General features: G+C 50.6%; 1 protein-coding gene across 8 annotated transcripts in view; it reads left to right on the top strand.

Moving 5' to 3' along the window:
* MYO19 (myosin XIX) overlaps nt 1–20,890 on the top strand; it is a 51,027-nt gene that overhangs the window by 1,519 nt on the left and 28,618 nt on the right. For 3 of the 8 annotated variants that reach the window (XM_062216273.1, XM_062216269.1, XM_062216271.1), the window contains 5 exons: nt 5,161–5,341; nt 7,353–7,504; nt 13,879–14,017; nt 14,372–14,520; nt 16,674–16,787. In XM_062216273.1, the coding sequence (XP_062072257.1) occupies nt 7,493–7,504; nt 13,879–14,017; nt 14,372–14,520; nt 16,674–16,787 (414 nt within the window). In that variant the 5' untranslated portion in view covers nt 5,161–5,341; nt 7,353–7,492. Of the gene's footprint in view, nt 1–5,160; nt 5,342–6,753; nt 6,859–7,352; nt 7,505–13,878; nt 14,018–14,371; nt 14,521–16,673; nt 16,788–20,890 lie in introns of those variants that run through there. The other 5 variants (XM_062216275.1, XM_062216274.1, XM_062216270.1 and 2 more) reach the window with 5 other exon arrangements.

Raw genomic sequence — 20,890 nt, 5'->3', positions numbered from 1 at the left:
CCCCGCTTTAAACTGAAAATAAGATAGCGGACGTGTCTTCCCGCTTTAAACTGAAAATGGGAAATTCATCTAGCCATTCAATGTTGCTTAATCCGTTAAAAGCATTATTGCGTAGCAAAGGGATTAAGGTTTCTAAGACCACACTTGTCAGGTTCCTTGGAAGTGTTGATTTCTTTGCGCCGTGGCTCACCCACGAGGGCCAAATAACTCTTGAGTCTTGGGAGAAATTAGGAAAGGATCTCCGGCGCACAGTTAACGATCCCCAGGAACCCGATATCGACCCCGTTGTTCTCCCCTTATGGGAACTACTGCGGGCGTGCCTCCAAGAGGAGAGGTCGGTGGGAGCGGACCGCCCGACTCTTACGGCGGTTCGCGAGGCTCTCGAGGAAGTTCGTTCTCAGAGCTCGGACGGCGCCCGGGACCTCATACAATTTAAGGACACGGGATGCCAGACTTCCTCACTGGCCTCAGGCTCCGAATGTGGCTCCGCCTCCTCTGAGTCTGAGGGGGAAGGGGACGGCGATCCTAAATCCCCGCCTCCTACGTATGCGCAGCTGCGGCAAAAGTTAAAAGATGCCTGTTTACGCCCTCTAGTGCCTACGGCTCCTCCTATCGATGTCGTGCCCGCCCATCAGATTAAAGACGCAGCGCCTCCTACTGGCGGTCATGTAGGCGTGCCTCAGCCCCATCTAACACCCGTGCCGCCATGGCCATTAAACGTCCCAAATGTGCCACCTTTTTCAGGCAGACAGTTTCATCAACAAGCCTGGAAACAGTTGCGAACTGGCGCTCCCGCTGCCCCCGCTCAGGCTTACCCTGTTTTGGCTTTGGGCACGCGAGAGGCCCGGCACAAACCATTGGACATGACAGTATTAAAACAACTTAAGGCTGCGGTCCATGACTATGGACCCACAGCCCCATTCACATTGTCACTCCTTGAATCAGTCGGCCAGTCCATTTTAACACCTAGCGACTGGACCCAATTGGCTCGGGCCTGTTTAAGTCCAGGCGGCTTTCTTTTGTGGCAATCTATGAATACAGAGTGCTGTCATGACCAGGCAGATGAAAATGCTGAGGACGGCCACCCTACGTGGAATGCTGATATGCTTTTAGGGCGTGGACCTTATCAGGCTGACCAGACCCAATTCCCTAGACAAGTATACAGGCAAATTTCCAACTGTGCCCAACGTGCGTGGAGGCAGGCGTCCAATCCAAGTGACTCAGCTAGCCACCTCACCAAGATCGTTCAGGGCACGGCCGAACCCTTCGCTGATTTTGTCGCTCGCATACTTGAGGCTGCGTCGCGTATTTTCCCTTCCGAGGTTGACGTTCAGCCACTGGTCAAACAAATTATTTTTGAGCAGGCTAATAAAGAGTGCAAAAACATTCTTCGACAATATAGACATAAATCTCTGGACTCCTGGTTAAAATACTGCAGAGATACCGGTGGGCCACTTACTAATGCGGGCCTAGCTGCGATGCTGGCAAAAGTCAAAGAAAACAGTCCAAAATCTAAATCGACCCGACCCCCCATATCTTCAGGACTTTGCTTCCAATGTCATCAACCGGGTCACAAAAAACGCGATTGCCCCAATCTCAGCCATGGGTATTCCACGGCACAGCCTTCAGGCATAGAGCCTTGTCGCCGTTGCCGCAAGGGCCCTCATAGGGCAGAGGTATGCCGTTCTGCTTTCGATATCGATGGCAACCCACTTACAGGTAGCGCCCAGGGGCCAAAAAACGGCCAGAGGGGGCTCCCCAACCCAGCGAGGAGCCCCCAAAATCAAATCTACTCTCAGGTTCCACCTCCCGTGTCTGCGCTACACCCAGTGCACCCTCAGCCCGTGCCACTCACGGGTCCGCAGGCCTGGACCTCCGCGCCACCTCCCCTCTCCTCTTAACTCCGGAGATGGGGGTACAATTAGTGGAGAGCGACTGCTCCGGTCCTCTGCCCCCGGATTCGGTTGGATTAGTGTTGGGTCGGTCCTCCGCCGCCCTCCGAGGGCTAGCTGTGATCCCCGGGGTAGTTGACTCTGATTTCACTGGTAAAGTAAAGATCATGGTTCAGGCCCCTCAGGGACCTTTAGTAATCAATCCTGGAGACCGTATCGCACAAATGTTATTACTGCCCAGTCTTCACTCTTTAATCCCAGCTAAAAACCACGTTCACGGCGCTGGTAACTTTGGGTCCTCTGGCATTAATTTTACCGGCTTACATATGCTTTTAAATGAACGTCCCACTTTAGTGTTGCCGATTAATGGCAAGGACATTAAGGGACTTTTAGACACAGGAGCCGACAAATCCATTATAGCAACAAAGGACTGGCCTAGTACATGGCCTACAAATGTGGCGGAACAAACCTTGCAAGGACTTGGTTTTGCTCATTTCCCAAAAATCAGTGCAGCCTTGTTGTCATGGCAGGATAGCGAGGGTCATAGAGGACAGTTTTCTCCATTCATTTTACCTCTACCCATTTCCCTTTGGGGGAGAGACGTCCTGGCCGAAATGGATGTTGCTTTGGTCACCACTTCCCCTGCAGTACGATCTATGCTACAAAATATGGGTTACGTCCCAGGCAAGGGACTCGGTGTCCAGCTCCAGGGCCACCCTTCCCCCATTGAACCAAAACAAAGACCAAGTAAAGTTGGCCTGGGTTTTTCCTAGGGGTCACTGTTTCGCCTCCTAAACCAGTGGAGCCTTTACCCATCTCGTGGCTAACGGACGTACCCGTCTGGGTTCCACAGTGGCCCCTATCTCAGGAGAAACTGGAGGCAGTCAACACTCTGGTCTTGGAGCAGGTCAACGCTGGTCATTTGATCCCATCCACCTCTCCATGGAATACGCCTATTTTTGCCATCCGCAAAAAATTAGGTCAATGGAGACTCTTACATGATCTTAGGGCAGTCAACGCACAGATGCAGCCTATGGGCCCTGTGCAACGTGGTCTTCCTCTGCTTTCGGCACTTCCCAACCAATGGCCTGTTATTGTAATAGATCTTAAGGATTGTTTCTTTTCCATTCCATTGGACAAAAAGGATACCCCACGTTTTGCTTTTACTGTCCCCACCCAGAACCAGGAACAACCGGACAAGCGTTGGGAGTGGACAGTCTTGCCTCAGGGTATGACTAATAGCCCCACCATGTGTCAAGTCTATGTAGCCCAAGTACTAAAACCTCTTAGAGACCGATATTCCGACTGCAGGTGCCTACATTATATGGACGACCTACTGTGTGCAGCCCCCACAGCAGAGAGGCTCCTGGCCTTATACAGTACACTCCAACAAGTGCTGGAAGGGGCAGGGCTGCATATTGCACCTAATAAGGTGCAATTGTCGTCTGTAGTTTCTTATCTTGGGGCTATAGTCGCCCCTACTCAAATTAGACCTCAAAAAATTCAAATAAAAATCAATGCTATCTCCACTCTAAATGACTTACAAAAACTTTTAGGGGATATCAATTGGATTAGGCCCTACCTTAACATTCCTAATGCTGCATTGCAGCCCCTCTTTAATATACTTAAAGGAGACCCGGATCTTGCTTCCCCCCGAACCTTCACCTCTGAGGCCAAACAAGCACTGTCAATTGTCAACGATGCCCTTAGTAAAGCCGCCCTAAAACGTTGGGACCCTGCGGGAGACCTTACTCTTTGGGTCCTCGACACCCTTAAACAGCCCACCGCGGTCCTATGGCAGGATGGGCCTCTCCTCTGGATCCATCCCTCAATGTCATCTACTAGATCTATTAGTTACTATCCCGTGGCAGTGGCGGAGATAACTCTCCTAGCCATTCAGAGGGCTATCCAACATTTTGGACGCGAACCATCCACCATTGTTGTCCCCTATTCCATGGAACAGGTACGTGTGCTAATCGCTTGTACTGATGCTTGGGCGGTTTTAGTCTGCTCCACTTCCGCAACTATTACAAACAGAACACCCTCTGATCCTTTGCTAACCTTTGTTCAGTCTCACCCAGTTATTTTTCCAAAGTCCACATCCCAAAAGCCCTTACAGGGAGCCCCAGTAGTGTATACCGACGGTTCTAAAACAGGAGTCGGTGCATATGTTGTTTCAGGATCTGTGCCAAAAACATTCCAATTCGCTACTAACTCCCCCCAGGTAACTGAACTTCTTATAGTTAACCAAGTCTTCACTGATTTCCCCGGACCTGTCAATATTGTGTCTGATTCACGCTATGTGGTTAATTCTGTGTCTATCCTTGAGGCCGCAGGACTAGTCAATTCTTCATCCTCCGTAGCGACAGTTTTCCTCACCCTGCAAAAATCTATTTGGAATCGGTCTGCTCCTTTCTTTATTACTCATATTAGAGCTCATTCTTCCTTACCTGGACCCATGACCACAGGCAATGCTATAGCTGATCAAGCCACACGCCCCATTTGGATACTCCAATTTTCTTCCCCAGAAGAGCAGGCTATCCAGTTTCATTCAGAGTTCCATGTAAACGCAAAAACCCTTGCCGCCAAATTCGGTCTTTCTCGTGCTGCCGCTCGCAATATTGTTCGCCATTGTGCCGCATGCCCTACTTTAACCCCTGTGCCTTCGGTGGGGGTTAATCCCCGAGGATTACTACCAGGACATATCTGGCAGATGGATGTCACCCACATATCCGAGTTTGGGACCTTAAAGTATGTTCATGTGTCAGTTGACACCTGTTCCCAAGTAATTTTTGCTTCTCTGGAGACGGGTGAGCGTACCACCCATGTCATTAATCACTGCCTTGCTGCATGGGCAGCCTGGGGCAAACCAAAAACTTTAAAAACAGATAATGGTCCTGCATACACAAGTAAATCATTCCAAGATTTCTGCACCCGTATGCAGGTACAACATAAAACTGGAATCCCTTATAACCCTCAGGGACAGGCCATAATTGAAAGGGCTCATCGAACCCTCAAGGCTTTTCTCTTAAAACAAAAGGAGGGAATTGCCACGGGCAAAACCCCTCGAATGCGCCTCTCCCTTGCACTGTTTACTATAAACTTTTTGAATTTGACAGATCATTCTATGTCCCCCGCTGAGAGACACATGTTAAAGGAGCCATCTTCACGAGGCTATGTCCGTTGGAAAGATGTCCTCACGGGAAAGTGGTACGGCCCGGATCCGGTATTATGCTGGAACCGAGGCGCGGTCTGTGTCTTCCCACAGGAATCTGGAAGAGAACCTCTCTGGATACCGGAAAGATTGGTCAGAAAAACAGCCCCGCCGCCACAAGATACACCTCTATCACCTACGGACGACATCTCCCCCGAGATAACCGAGATTACCACGCTCTCACAGGACGACAAATTGCAACAAAACAACGAGACGTCCCTGTGTACTTCGCTGGGTGAGCTCCTTCATCAACAACAAGTTGGAGAGCGTCAGACATCAGTTCCGCGCGGCAGCGTATGCTGCTCTCCATCACCGTGATCCGGATGCATATGCCATGCTGGCTCGCATGACTTATGACCGGGTCCATACCAGCGATTAAAACCCTCGTCCCCCCATCCCTACTCACGCCTCACATATGGACAATGCCTCCATCAGGCACACACCTTCCTCGAGTTGTCTTGTTCCCCCTCTCATTCATTGGGCTGTATCACCCATCCCTGACGGGGAGCGAAAACTGGGTATGCGAGACCAAAGGTACTACAGCAGGAGTCCACCCGGGGGTTCCGGGGGTCCTGGGAGAGCATATGCATATGCATGCAGGTTCAATTCCCAGCCTGCCCCAGCAAAAGGGAATAAAAACTGATCCCTAACGGAGACATCAGGGGTTGTGGCCAGGCCCTTGAAGTTCCGTAACTAACGGATCACAAGCACGCTGGGTATGCACCTCTACTCTCTGCCTAGTAAATATTCTCCCGGCCCTCATGAGCCAGGGCCGTCGGGGATGTGATTTGTGCAAAAACAAAAGGAGGGAGATGTAGGGAACCAGACCGGAGGAACCGTGCCCCTAAGATGGCGCCGACTCCCTGCTTCCGGGTTCTTCCTCATCTCAGGGAGTTCCCGCTCTTGCTCGCTCCTTCCCGCCTTAGATTTCCCGCTCTAGCTCGCTCCTTCCCGCCTTGCCACGAGATTGTCCTATCCCCGCGCTTCTAGCCTATCACCTGATTTGTGACGTGTATTGTGCATATAAACCCTTGCTACGCGGGTGTAAGGAAAGTTCCTGCCCAGAAGAGATCGAAGCTGGATCTCCTGCTTGCCGAGCAATAAAGGAACCCCGTGCAAAGTGTTCGGTCTCTGTCTCTTGCTGGACGAGGACGGCGCCGAGCACTCAGGGTCTACCTTAGCAGAGCTCAGAGCTTTGCCCTGTGCCCCTCTTGAGGTCCCTCTTAAGATGAATTTGCCGTGCCGTTGAGGGAACTTTTTCTTGAGTTTACAGAGCCCTCTTCATGACTGTCACTTGGACAGGATGAATGTGTGCAAAAAGTCTTGATCCCCTTTCTGCTCCAAGTGCCCTTTTCTGGGTTTCCATGGAAGCCCCTCTCCCTAGGTTCTTTGAAGATTAGATGTATTCAGAACCTTGGGGAAAGTCACCAGGGTGAACGCTTTCAGACACCCTTCATCTTCCTCCTTGCTGGGGGAAAGATGAGCATCACCGTTGTTCAAAGATAGGCCTAGGCCCAGCCTGACAACACCCGGCCCCCCAGACTCCAGTGAGGTTAACACTGGACTGTTAGACCCGATGAGCATCCCCAAATGATTCTCAGCTCATAGTCGTGGTGCTAGCTGTTCACCCTTTGAATGAATATTCAGATTTGCAGTCTGTCCCGTGCTTTCAAGCCCTGATCTCATTGACCTTCACAGCCATTCCTCGTGAAGTTGATTTAACAGTCCCCGTGTTCCAGGTGAGGAATCACGGTAGGTGATGTGTCTTACCCAACTCACATGCCTTAGGACCCAGCTGTGATTTCTCTCCCACACAACAGCCTTTTTTGGAGCATCAAGTGTTGACTCCAGCTTCTGCTCCCCACCAACTGCTGGCTACACTGAAAAAGGACATTACTGTCTAGTGGAGAGAATGAGGCATGAGGCCTGTCCGTTTTCTCAGTGTGTTCTTGATGCCCCACAGCATGCTGACCCAGAAGACTTGCAGCCCATGACAGCCCTAAACCTGTAATAAAACTGGCCCTTAGCTTTGACTACAAGGGAAACGTCAAGAAGTAGCCCAGGGATCCTCTGGAGGCTCTCATCAAACTTTCCCCGGATCTCTAATTGGCAGGGATGACTCTCACTCTCTGCCCAGGCCTGCCCTAGTTCTCATTTCAGTTCTGCGTGGTGGGAGGAGCAGGGGTGAGTCATCCAGGAGAAGTCCTCAGCTCTGTGTGGCCCTTGTCTTCTCTCCCCTGCCGTAGGCTCTGGGATGACTCCTCTCAGATTTCTCCAGACCTGAGCCCTGGACTGGAGCCATGCTGCAGCCCACAGTCCCGTGACCAGGTGGACAGCAGTTCTTGTGCCTGTACCCCAGAACCCTGGCTGACCACACTGAAGCAGGATGCTCCAGCAGGTAAAGCCTCAGCCATACAGAGGGCGCCAGCCCTCACGCACCTGAGCTTGCTTCCCATGAACGAAGGTCCCATTGCCCTTACCTGGAAGGTCTCTGTTCTTTTCTGTCTCCAGATAGTCACTCTAGTGCATTTCATTCATCAGCAAGAAACTTTTCCTGATATCTAATTTGAATCTCTCTTGTGGTTTTAGTACTTTTCCCTTGATTGGGTAACGACATCCATAGGACACTTTCCAGGGAGGAGTCCCAACGCATGTCCCTGCCAACTGGAATTGTTGAGGCACAGTGGCAGCCTCAGGATTCCAAAAGAAGTGTCTCATAAAGCTGAGCCTTAAAAGAGTAAAAAGGAGGGGCCAGCACCATGGCTCACTTGGCTAATCCTCCGCCTGCGGCTCCAGCATCCCATATGGGCGTTAGGTTCTGTCCCGGTTACTCCTCTTCCAGTCCAGCTCTCTGCTGTGGCCCGGGAAGGCAGTGGGGAATGGCCCAAGTGCACCCGCATGGGAGATCAGGAGGAAGCACCTGGCTCCTGGCTTTGGAATGGCGTATTTCCAGCCATAGCAGCTATTTGAGGGGTGAACCAACGGAAGTAAGATCTTCCTCTGTGTCTCTCTCTCACTGTCTAGCTCCATCTGTCAAAAAAAAAAAAAGAGGCAGAGGCAGAGAGAGAGAGACATCTTCCATCTACTGGTGCATTCCCCAAATGGCTGCAATGGCCAGAGCTGGTCTGATCCGAAGCCAGGAGCTTCTTCCAGGTCTCCCACACAGGTGCAGGGGCCCAAACACTTGGCCTCCTTCTACTGCTTTCCTAGGCCATTTGCAGGGAGCTGGATTAGAAGTGGAGTGGCTGGGTCCCAACCCTGCACAAACATGGGATGCTGGCACTGCAAGCGGTGGCTTTACGCATTATGCCACAGTGCCAGCCCCACTGGATTTCTTTTTAAAGATTTACTTAGGGGGCTAGCACCCTGGTGTAGCAGGTAAAGCCGCCGCCTACAGTGCTGGCATGCCTTATGGGTGCTGGTTCAAGTCCTGGCTACTCCACTTCCGATTCAGCTCTCTGCTATGGCCTGGGAAAGCAGTAGAAGGCGCCCCAAATCCTTGGGCCCCTGCACCCATGTGGGAGACTCAGAAGATGCTCCTGGCTTCAGATGTGGTCATCTGGGGAGAGAACCAGCAGATGGAAGACCTCCATCTCTACTTCTGCCTCTGCCTCTGAGTAACTCTGCCTTTCAAATAAATAAATAAATCTTTTTTTTTTTTTAAAAAAAGGAGTCTTCCATCTACTGGTTCACTCCCCAATTGACTGCAATCAATGGCCGGAGCTGCGCTGATCCGAAGCCAGGAGTTTCTTCCGGGTCTCCCACGTGGGTACAGGGGCCCAAGGACTTGGACCATCTTCCACTGCTTTCCCGAGCCATAGCAGAGAGCTGGACAGGAAGTGGAACAGCCGGATCTCGAACCGGCACCCATATGGGATGTCGGCGCTTCAGGCCAGGCCGTTAACCAACTGTGCCACAGCAATGGCCCCTAAATTTTTTTTTTTTTTTTAATTTTATTTATAGAGGCCGACATTGTGGCCTAGTGGGTTAAGCTGCAACCTGCGATGCCAGTATCCCATATGGGTGCCCGTTTGAGTCCTGGCTGCCCCATTTCCCATCCAATTCCCTGCTAATAGGCCTGGGAAAGCAGCAGAGGATAACCCCCCATGTGGGATACTTGGAAGAAGCTCCTGACTCCTGGCTGCAGCCATTTGGGAACTGAACCAGTGGATGGAAGACTCTTCTCTGTCTTTCTCTCTCTCTGTAACTCTGCCTTTCAAATAAATCTTTAAAAAAAAATCCAAGAGTTACTTATATATTTGAAAGGCAGAGTTAGAGATATTTTCCATCCTCTGATTCACTCCCCAAATGGCTGTAACAGCCAGGGCTGGGCCAGGCTGAAGCCAGAAACCAGGAACTCCATCTGGGTTTCCCATGTGGATGGCAGGGGCCCAAGCACTTGAGGCATCTGCTGCATTCCCAGGCATATTAGCAGGGAGCTGGAGCAGAAGTGGAGCAGTTAGAAGTCGAACCAGCAGTCTCATGGGATTTAGGTATTCCAAACTGTGGCTTAACCCAATGAGCCAGACCAGCCACCCTTATTTGCTGGGTCTTTGTCCTACTCAGTGTTGGCAGCACTGGGCTGAGGCAGGTGTTTAAAGATGGTGTCTGCTTCTAAGGAACTGACAGTCTAGTGGAGTCCTGGATAGACAAGTGCCTGAGAATCAGCACGATAACCAGGTGAGGGGCTGGCCGGCCTCAAGGGAGCCATGGTCTATACACTGCCACTTGACCTCTAGCCATTTGGTTCAGGCAACTGGCTTGAAGCCTAGAAAAAACAGCCTGTGCAGTCATCTGCCTGGTCTTTATAACTTGTTTTATTTATTTTTTATTAAAAAAGTAGAGATTATTACCATAAGCACACTAGTAGTTGCTCTGTGTGGCCCTTACTATATAGTAGGCCATATGCTAAGCATTTTTTACATGTAATTTTGTTTTATCTTCACAGCATCTCCATGAGAAAGATACAGTATCATGTACAAAGCTATTATTTCCCCGTTTTGGAGATCAGGCTCAGAGAAGTTAAGTGGTTTACTCAAGGGCACATTCATTATCAAATTCTGGGGCTGGTGTTGTGGCATAGCAAATGGAGTCATCACCTGTGACCCCAACATCCCATGTGGGCGCCAGTTCATGTCCTAGCTGCTCTACTTCTGATCCAGCTCCCTGCCAATGTTTCTGGGAAAGCTGCCAAGGATAGTCCAAGTGTTTGGGACCCTGCTACCTATGTGGGAGACCCAGAAGTTCTTGGCTCCAGATTTCAGCCAGGCTTAGCCCTGGCTGTTACAGCCATCTGGGAAGTAAAGCAAAATTTTTTAAAGATTTATTTATTGATTTGAAAGGCAAAGTACAGAGAGGCAGAGAGAGAGAAAAGTCTTCCACCCGCTGGTTCACTCCCCAAATGGCTGCAACAACCAGAGCCAGGCCGATCCCAGGCCAGGAGCTTCTTCCGGGTCTCCCACACGAGTGCAAGGGCCCAAGGTCTTGGGCCATCTTCTACTGCTCTCCGAGGCCATAGCAGAGAGCTAGATCAGAAGTGGAGCAGCCGGGACTTGAACCAGCATCCATATGGGATGCCAGCACCACAAGCAGTGGCTTTACCCACTACACCACAGCGCCGGTGCCTCTCAAATAATTTTTAAAATTTTTGTTTGAAAGGCATAAAAACAGAGAGATCTAACATCTGGATCACTTATCAGATGCCTGCAACAGCCAGGGATAGGCCAGGCCAAAGCCAGGAACCTGGAATTCCATCCAGGTCTCCTACATGAGTGGCAGGGACCCAAGTACTAGAACCATCGTCTGCTGCCTCCCACGGTACACATTGGCATGAAACTGTAATCTGAAGCATAGTCAGGACTCAAACCCAGCCCTCCAGTAGGGTAGCATTTCAACCACTGCACCAAATGCCTGCCCCATATTTATTTTCATTTGAGATACAGAACTCCCATCTACTGATTGACTCCCCAGATGCCTGCAATGGCCAGGAGAGGACCTGGCCCAAGCCTGGAGCTGGCAGGTCTACCTTATAGGTGGCAGGGACCCAAATATTTCAGCCATCACTTGCTGCCTCCCAGGGTTTGTACTGGCAGGAATCAGTACTGAGAGCCAAGAATTAAATCCAGGCACTCTGACTGGGGCTCCGGCATCTTAGCCACAAGACCAAATACCTGCCCCGATGTATATTTTAAAACACTTAAAGGCATACTTTTTGAAAATTTTATTTATTTATTGAAAAGCAGAGTTAGAAGTCCACCCTCTGTCTGCTGGTTCATTCCTCAAATGGCTGCAATGGCCAGGCAGATGCCAATAGCCTGGAACTTCATCTGGGTGTCACATGTGAGTGCAGGGGCTGAAGCACTTTGGTCATCTTCTGCTTTCCCAGGTGCATTAGCAGGAAGCTGAACTGGAAGTGGAGTAACTGGAACTTGAATCGGTGCCCATGGAGCATGCCAGCATTGCAGGCAGCAGTTTAACCTACCATGCCACAATGCCAGCCTCAAAGGCATGCTTTTTGGTAACTTGTTTTATTCCATTGTATGGATGTAGTATAAGTAATCTACTATTGGTAAGATTCTACAGGTAGTAAGTGGTGGAACCAGGAGTCAAACCCAGGCCATCCAGCTTTTAAGGCCAGGTTCTTGATTGCTGTACTCGGCTGGTTTGGATTGGATTAGAGCTGATGATAAATTGTGGCTGTGTAATGATAAATTGATACTGTGTGTGGCAGTATCTTTTCACTTTGTTTTTTCACTGGAAGAGAGGGATTCACATGGAGCCAGCCTTGTTAGAATCTTAGCACTTATCTGGGAAGACAAAAGCCAGTCTAGTGTATATGGTGGGCCCAAAGTTCAGAGAACTGACAACATCTTAAGAAGAAGCTTGTTACTGGGCCTCTCAGATGACATTTGCCACTTGGCATGTTTTCCCGGAGGTGTTTGAATATTCAGGGCTCACCAGTCTCCTTGGATACTCTTCCTTCAAAGTGGATTTCAGCTAGATGCCTCTCTTCCACTCCCCATCCCCAGGGGAAGTCAGAAGAAATGGGACTGTTGCAGAAAAGTAAAGAAATGAAACATGGAAAGTGTTGGCGTCAAAATAGTGAGGGGCAGGTATTATGGCATAGCTGGTTAAGCTGCTGCTTGGGACACTCACATACCATATCAGAGTACCTGGGATCAAATCCTGCCACCACTTCCGATCCAACTTCCTGCTACTGATGGCTCAAGTAATTGAGTCCATACCATCTATATGAGAGACCTGGATAAAGTTCCTGGCTTTTGGCTTTGGCCTGGCCCAGCCTGGGCTCCTGCAAGCTTTTAGGGAATGAACCAACAGATGGAAGATTGAACTAACACACACACTCTCTCTCCTCTCTCTCTCTGCTTTTCAAATAAAAATGAATAAACAGGGAGCCAGTGTTGTGGTGCGGTGGGCTAAGCCATTGCCTGTGAAGCTGGCATCTTGTTTGGGTGTTGATACGAGTCCTGAGTGCTCCAGTTCCAATCCAGCTCCTTGCTAATGCTCCTGGGAGAGCAACAGAAGATGGCCTGTGTGCTTGGGCCCCTGCCACTCACATGGGAAACCCAGATGGAGTTCCTGGCTCCTGGCTGTGGCCTGGCCCAATCCTGGCCATTGCAGCCATTTTGGGAGTGAAGCAGTTAATGGAAGATTCTCTGTCTTTGCTTCTCTCTCTTTAACTCTCTCTTTCAAATAAGTGCTAAATCTTTCAGAGATCAGACGAGATTGGGTGTGTTCAGGGTGGTGTGGATGTAGACAAGTGCTAAATCTTTAAAAAATTTCTTTTAAACATGAGTAAACATTAAAAATAGGCAAGGGGGATAAGGGACTTATTCCCCTTGGTGCTGGTTCTTGCCCACTTGTAGGCTTCTGAGCTAGGCTTCCTCTCAAGGCAGCTGATGGAGGCATGGCGCTACCTCTCTGGAAAGATAAGACTGTTTTTCATTGCAAGCTGAATAGTCTCTTTGGAAAGGGGCCCAACTCTTAGTTCTTTTCCCTGCAGTACTTTCATAGCAACACTCCGTGTGGTCCTACTCCTGCCAGGCCCAGTAACTGGAAGACCTGGCTGGAGCAGTTCACAGAGGAGATGGGATAGCATTTGTTTTTATTTATTTTATTTTTTATTTTTTTTTTTTGACAGGCAGAGTGGACAGTGAGAGAGAGACAGAAAGGTCTTCCTTTTTGCCGTTGGTTCACCCTCCAATGGCCGCCGCGGTACGTGCGCTGCAGCCGGCGCACCGCGCCAATCCGATGGCAGGAGCCAGGTGCTTTTCCTGGTCTCCCATGGGGTGCAGGGCCCAAGGACTTGGGCCATCCTCCACTGCACTCCCTGGCCACAGCAGAGAGCTGGCCTGGAAGAGGGGCAACCAGAACAGAATCCGGCGCCCCGACCGGGACTAGAACCCAGTGTGCCGGTGCCGCAAGGCGGAGGATTAGCCTAGTGAGCCGCGGCGCCTGCCGGGATAGCATTTATTGAGTTCATACTGTGTGTGAGACACTGATTAAATGCTCTGTGTACCCCTGCTTTCTTCCCAATAGCCGTGTGAGCTGAGTTTATTTTTCTTTATTTGCAAATCAAAAAGCTGTGGCTCATAGAGGGTAAATAGGCTCACAGGGCTAGGCAGTTGTGGAACTGAAATTTGAACCCTCAGCCAGACTGGGACTGTAGAAACCTGTTCTCTGTCTACTGGAGAGGGTCCCACCCTTGGGTAACTGCTCACTGGTCTGAGCTCTCATGTGCTTCCCTTCCAGGTTAATGGCCGTAGTCCAGGATTTGGTGCCCGAGGCGGAGAATTCCTTAGCGAAGACCTGCGGGAGTTCCTGGTTGGGGAGGCCCCGCTGCACCAGCTGGATGACCTCACTAAGGTGAATCCTGTGACGCTGGAGACAGGTATGAGCCTCCCTCCACTCCAGAGCGCCATCTTCAGTAGGGTGGCGTTGCGATGTGGGTGTTGAGTACAGCTTCCCCAGATTAGACTGAGGCAGGCAAGATCTTGACCGGGAGCCAGGTGGCCTGCTCCAGACCGCTACCCCTGGGAGCCTGGCAGCTGCACCTGGGCTCCCCAGGGCAAGCTTTGCTTGACATTTGGGGCACATCTTAATTAGATCTTGTATCTATTCATCAGGGAGCTGCTGGGAGCTGCTGGCACTTGGTTAATTGCAGAGGGAGGGCCGTTAGGCAGATGTGTGTCTGTGGTTTTGTCTGTGTTTGAGCCAAAGCTTTCGAACGGTGTCTCTGCCTCAGTCCTGAGGTGCCTGCAGGCCCGGTACATGGCGGACACGTTCTACACCAATGCCGGCTGCACCCTGGTGGCTCTGAACCCCTTCAAGCCTGTGCCTGAGCTCTACACGCCAGAGCTGATGCGAGAGTACCACACCGCCCCGCAGCCCCAGGTAAGGCTCAGCCTCCGTGCTCCCCAGCCTCCTCCAGCCTCCCCCGGCTCCTACAGCTTCCCCATCCTTCCCATCTGTTCCCCAGCCATGAAGTCATTCAGTCTGCTGGTGTCATAACCCCGCCCAACAGGAGTGCTTGGAATTTGGGGCACATGAAGAACTGACGACAGGGCAGAAGTTGTAAACTGAGGGATAAATATTGATTTAACTGAGTTTGAAACCTAAAATAAGGACATAAGGGAAAGGATTTATTTTTCTTTTTGATAGGTTTATTAATAGAAAAGGATTTACAAAGGTATATTTGTATTTAACAAGCTGACTGCCTACAAATTTAGCACACGTTCCTCTACTGAAAAGCGAAATTCTTTAGGAAAGGGAGTGGGGTTGGTGGTGCAGCCAGAGCATGAGGCTGTCAGTGTTAAAGTGAGGCTGTCAGTGTTAAAGTGTATGACCCAGGTAGGGGTGATGTTGGCAAGAGGCAGAAGATGAGGGCGGTGGGTGTGACCACTGGGCCATTTGTGAAGGCTCTGAAGCACCACTCCAGCTGACAAGGCCATAAGGCTGTTTCATGCTGGTGGCAGTGGGACTGAACAGAGAGCCCTCTGGGGGGGTGGGTTCAGAAAGGTGAGGCAGGTGGCAGAACAGTTGGAGGCTTTGTAACAGCCCAGGTGATAGTGACTGGGGCAAGGGCAGTTAGAGGGAACCTGTTCCCTCAGGAGGGTTCAGGGACGGGATCACAGCTGACTAGGCCAGGTGCAGCTGGCCTGGCCCTCAGGAGTTCCTGCGTGGGGAAGTCAGTATCCAGGTGCAATCCAGGGAGGTCTGTCTTGAGGGCCTGTATCGCCCGGACGGTCTGCCCTACAATCCCGGGTCATGGTCACCGCTGCTTCCCCAGCACGTTGCCCAGCCTGCTGAGGACAGGTACTGGTGGTGGGAGGTGAGGGCAGTGGATTTAGGATTCAAATCCCATGGAATTATTTACTTACTGGGTGGCTTTGGAAAGTTATTGAACTCCTTTGAACCTCAGATCCCTCATATATAAAAGTGTTAGCTGTATAGCAGAGAGACATCTTAGTAATTTCTAAGAAAGTTTTTCACAAACTTCAAAATAGCATAACATACACTAACAGCAGAATGAGACTACTAAGGCGAGAGAATATGGGCGCAGGAAGTGTTAATGTCATGGTAGACTAGTCAGGAGCTTGCACTGCTTCCGGAATGAGAGATGAGTAGGAACCACCCTAGGAGTTCCACAGTTGGACCTAACAGCATCTTACATGGGAAATTCCTTGGACCATTAAGTTTAGTGCAGCTGATGTGAGGAAAAACAGCAACAGAAAAGATTGTGAATCAGGACCCTCCCAATTCTGGTATTGGTTAAGACCAGAGAAGTTCTGAGAATTTCCACTAATGAGGTACTTCATACACCATTTCTAGAATAACAACAGTGTGGTATAGACAACTTAACTAGCTACAGCCCAATCTGCCAACCAATCAGTTGGTTACAGCTTACCTGGATAGTTGTTTATGCTTTGTTAATGGCTGTAGATCCTCCTGCAACCAACTGAAGCTCAGTTACTGTAACTAAACTCTATTGGTTAGGGCTGTTGGGCCCAATGCAGGTGCCCTGTCCAAATCCATGGCCTTCTACAATTTTTTTTTTTTTTTTTTGACAGGCAGAGTGGACAGTGAGAGAGAGAAAGGTCTTCCTTTGCCGTTGGTTCACCCTCCAATGGCCACCGTGGCCAGTGCGCTGTGGCCGGTGAACCGCACTGATCCGATGGCAGGAGCCAGGTGCTTCTCCTGGTCTCCCATGGGGTGCAGGACCCAAGCACTTGGGCCATCCTCCACTGCCCTCCCTGGCCACAGCAGAGAGCTGGCCTGGAAGAGGGGCAACCGGGACAGAATCCGGCGCCCCGACCGAGACTAGAACCCGGTGTGCTGGTGCCACTAGGCGGAGGATTAGCCTGTTGAGCCGCGGCGCCGGCCGGCCTCCTACAATTTTTATTTAGCAACTATTGTATCCAGAAAATTTTTCTGGAGGAAGCTTCTGGCACTGCTTTTGATAGTCTCCCATCTCGGCCATCATTGTTTCAACAACTCCTTGAAAGCAGGCATTTCCTCACATGACCTTTCACCCCTTGATGTTTCAGAAACTGAAGCCTCACATCTTCACCGTGGGTGAACAGACCTACAGGAATGTCAGGAGCCTGGCCGAGCCAATCAACCAGTCTATTATTGTCAGTGGAGAGAGTGGTGCTGGAAAGGTAGGAGGGCCTTTTTCTATCCGTGTCAACTGAGAACTGGCTGGGAAGGCAGAGAGAGCTCATTCCCTGTGGAGTCATTACCTTCCTGGTCATTCCCAGACCACTGGCCGAGACAGGGATCCAGATGCCGTGGTGGGCAAGCACTAGGCTGGAAGTCAAGAGGCAGGGTTCTGGTCCAGGCTCTACCACTGTCTCCGTTACCGCCTGTATGAGAGATACTGTCTTCTCTGGGCCTTCATTTATTTGCTTTTCAAAGGTCTATCCCAGCTGACACCACGGCAGAAAAGTCAACTGTTGGAGTTGCAGCATAGTCACTAAGAACAGGGCTGAGAGGTACTTAGCTTTTTTCTTTTTTTTTTTTTTCTTTTTTAAGATTTATTTATCTATTTGAAAGAGTTAGAGAGAAGGACAGGCAGAGAGTGAGTGAGAGAGAGTCTTATATCTGCTAGTTCACTTCCCAGTTGGCCGCAACAGCCAGAGCTGCACCTATCTGAAGCCAGGAGCCTTGAGCTTCTTCTAGGTCTCCCACACGGGTGCAGGGGTCCAAGGACTTGGGCCATCTTCTACTGCTATCCCGGGCCACAGCAGAGAACTGGACCAGAAGAGGAGCAGCCGGGACTAGAACAGGCGCCCATATGGGATGCCGGCACTACTTTACCCGCTACGTCAGAGCACTGACCCTGGTACTTAGCTTTTACAAAGCTCAGTTCTCTCACTTGTGAAGTTAGGGGAAGGAAGACCAACACCTGACTTGTGGGATTTCTGTAAGAGTTCAGTAAGCCACTTGGTAGCATGCTTGGCACAGGGCAGTGTTACTGTGGGAAAAGGTTATTGGAGTAGCCCATCTGAACCCTTTGGGTTTTCCATGGTGGCAAGTCCAGTGCATTGGGCCTGCTGTGGGGGAGGACAGATACTCCTGGTGTGGCAGTACAGACTCCTAGATGGCAAGACTACAGCTAGTAAGACAGAATGCACAGGTTGAGTGAGGAGTTGCAGGAATGGTCAAAGGAGGCTCCCTCCCCAGCCCTAGCCTTTCCACCTTTAGTAGGGCTTCTCTGGACCATCAACTTCAGCATGCGAGAGAACTGCTGAACCCTGCACCCCGCCACATTCCAGGCTCTGGGCACTGAGGGGTAGCAGAGAGAGGAACAGACAGAAAAACGCAACATCCAGTGCTCTGGGACTCTGAGTCTCCTGGGAGACAGATAAGAAGACAGAAAGTTGGGCCGGTACCGCGGCTCAATAGGGTAATCCTCCGCCTGTGGCGCCAGCACACCGGGTTCTGTCCCGGTTGCTCCTCTTCCAGTCCAGCTCTCTGCTGTGGTCCAGGAAGGCAGTGGAGGATGGCCCAAGTGCTTGGGCCCTGCACCCGCAAGGGAGACCAGGAGGAAGCACCTGGCTCCTGGGTACGGATCAGTGTGGTGTGCAGGGCACTGGCCGCAGCAGCCATTGGGGGATGAACCAACAGAAAAAGGAAGACCTTTCTCTCTGTCTCTCTCTCTCACTGTCTAACTCTGCCTGTCAAAAATAAAAAATAAAAATAAAAAAAAAAAAAGGAGACAGAAAGTTGGAGGAATAAGCTTGGGCTTCGGTGAGTGGGGGATGTCTGGGTGCTAATTAAAGATGGCCGACATCCAGCTCCTAGATGAAGCTCATTGTCCTCCAGAATTGTATAGGGAACTGAGGCTGAACCTCACTCAGGACCTGTGCAACCAGAGCTTGGTAGTGCCTTCCTGAGCAGCCCTTGTGGCCACGGACTGAGCCTGGTGTGTGTGTGTGTGTGTATTAAGATTCATTGAGCCGCCGCCGTGGCTCAACAGGGTAATCCTCAGCCTAGCGGCGCCGGCACACCAGGTTCTAGTCCCAGTCGGGGCGCCGCATTCTGTCCCGGTTGCCCCTCTTCCAGGCCAGCTCTCTGCTATGGCCCGGGAAGGCAGTGGAGGATGGCCCAAGTGCTTGGGCCCTGCACCTCATGGGAGACCAGGAGAAGCACCTGGCTGCTGCCTTTGGATCAGCACGGTGCGCCGGCCGCAGCGGCCATTGGAGGGTGAACCAATGGCAAAAGGAAGACCTTTCTCTCTGTCTCTCTCTCTCACTGTCCACTCTGCCTGTCAAAAAAAAAAAAAAAAAAAAAAAAAAAAGATTCATTGATTTATTTGTAAGTCAGTGTTACAGAGAGAGAGAGAGCTTCCATCTGCTTGTTCAGTCCCCAGATGGCTGCCACAGCCATAGCTGGTTCAGACTGAAGCCAGTGTCTTCTTCGAGGTCTCCCATATGCGTAGCAGAGGCCCAACGAAGTGCTTGGGCCATCTGCTTTTTCCAGGCTAGCAGGGACTTAGGTCAGAAATAAAACAGCCAAGATGCAAACTGTTGCCCATGTATTCCAGGCAGCAGCTTTACTAACTATGCCACAATGCCAGCCCCTGGGCCCAGTATACTTTTAAAATTTAATTAGTTTTGGCTTACTTGGCTAATTCTCCGCCTGCGGCACCAGCACCCTGGGTTCTAGTCCCGGTTGGGGTGCCGGATTCTGTTCCGGTTGCTCCTCTTCCAGTCCAGCTCTCTGCTGTGGCCCAGGAAGGCAGTGGAGGATGGCCCAGGTCCTTGGGCCCTGCACCTGCATGGGAGACCAGGAGAATGCACCTGGCTCCTGGCTTAGGATCAGCACAGCGCACTGGCCATAGCGGCTATTCGGGGGGTGAGCCAACGGAAGGAAGACCTTTCTCTCTGTCTCTCTCACTAACTCTGCCTGTCAAAAAAATAAAAAATAAAAAACAACTTAGTTTTAATAGTAATGGTGTTTTTTAAAAAATATGTTATTTCTTTTTAAAGATTTATTTATTTATTTGAAGGGCAGAGTTAGAGGCAGAGAGAGACAGAGAGGTCTTCCATCTGTTGGTTCACTTCCCAAATGGCCACAACAGCCAGAGCTGGGCCAATCGGAAGCCAGGAGCCAAGAGCTTCTTCCAAGTCTCCCACGTGGGTGCAGGGGCCCAAGAACTTGGACCATCTTCTGCTGCTTTCCCAGGCCATAGCAGAGAGGAAGTAGAGCAGCCAGGACTCAAACCGGTGTCCATATTGGATGCCAGCACTGCAGACAGCAACTTTACCAACTACACCATAGTACTGGCCCCTTATCATTTATTTGAGAGGCAGAGAAAGAGAGCTCTTCCATCCACTAGTTCACTCCCCAAATGGCCGCAGTGGCCAGAGCTGGGCGGATCTGAAGCCAGGATCAAAGAGCTGCTTCTGGGTCTACACTGACCCATCCTGTGCTGCCCTCCCAGGCCACAGCAGAGAGCTGAATTGGAAGAGGATCAGCTGGGACACAAACCGGCACCCATACGGGATGCCGGAGCTGCAGGCAGAGACTTAACCTATTACACCATAGCACAGGCCCCATCATGTTATTTTGTATTTTAAAACATCAGGTGGTACTGATGCTGGGGTGTAGTAGGTTGTGCTGCCACTTGTGATGCTGGCATCCCATATGTGCACTGGTTGCAGTCTGGATGCTCCACTTCTGATCCAGCTCCCTGCTAATGTGCCTGAAAAACCAGCAGAGGATGACCCAAGTTCTTGGGCCCCTTCACTCACGTGGGAGGCTTGGAGGAAGCTCCTGGCTCCTGGCCTTCTGCCTGGCCCAGCTCTGGCAATTGCAGCCATTTGGGAAGTGGTCTAGCAGTTGGAAGACATTTCTCTCGCTCTCCGTTTCTCTCTAACTCTGTGTTTCAATTAAATAAATAAGTTTTAAGGGAAAAAAAAAAGTAATACTGGAAAGCTTAGAAACACAGTAAACCGACCCTTTATCTCTCAACTCTATTCCTTCTCTTCAAAGGCAGTTACTTTCATATCTTCTGTTGGTTTATTTGGGTGTTTCTATCCATTTTTTAAAAAGATTTATTTATTTATTTGAAAGAGTTACACAGAGAGATGAGAGGCAGAGAGAGAGAGAGGGAGAGAGGTCTTCCATCCTCTGGTTCACTCACCAGTTGGCTGGAATGGCCAGCGCCGTGCTGATCTGAAGCCAGGAGCTCTTTCCAGGTCTCCCACGTGAGTGCAGGGGCCCAAGGACTTGGGCCATCCTCTACTGCTTTCCCAGG

The sequence above is a fragment of the Lepus europaeus genome, chromosome 18 (assembly GCF_033115175.1).
Source record: "Lepus europaeus isolate LE1 chromosome 18, mLepTim1.pri, whole genome shotgun sequence".
NCBI classification, from domain to species: domain Eukaryota; kingdom Metazoa; phylum Chordata; class Mammalia; order Lagomorpha; family Leporidae; genus Lepus; species Lepus europaeus.
Note: the sequence above shows the minus strand (reverse complement) of the source record. Positions and strands in the feature narration are given on the sequence as shown.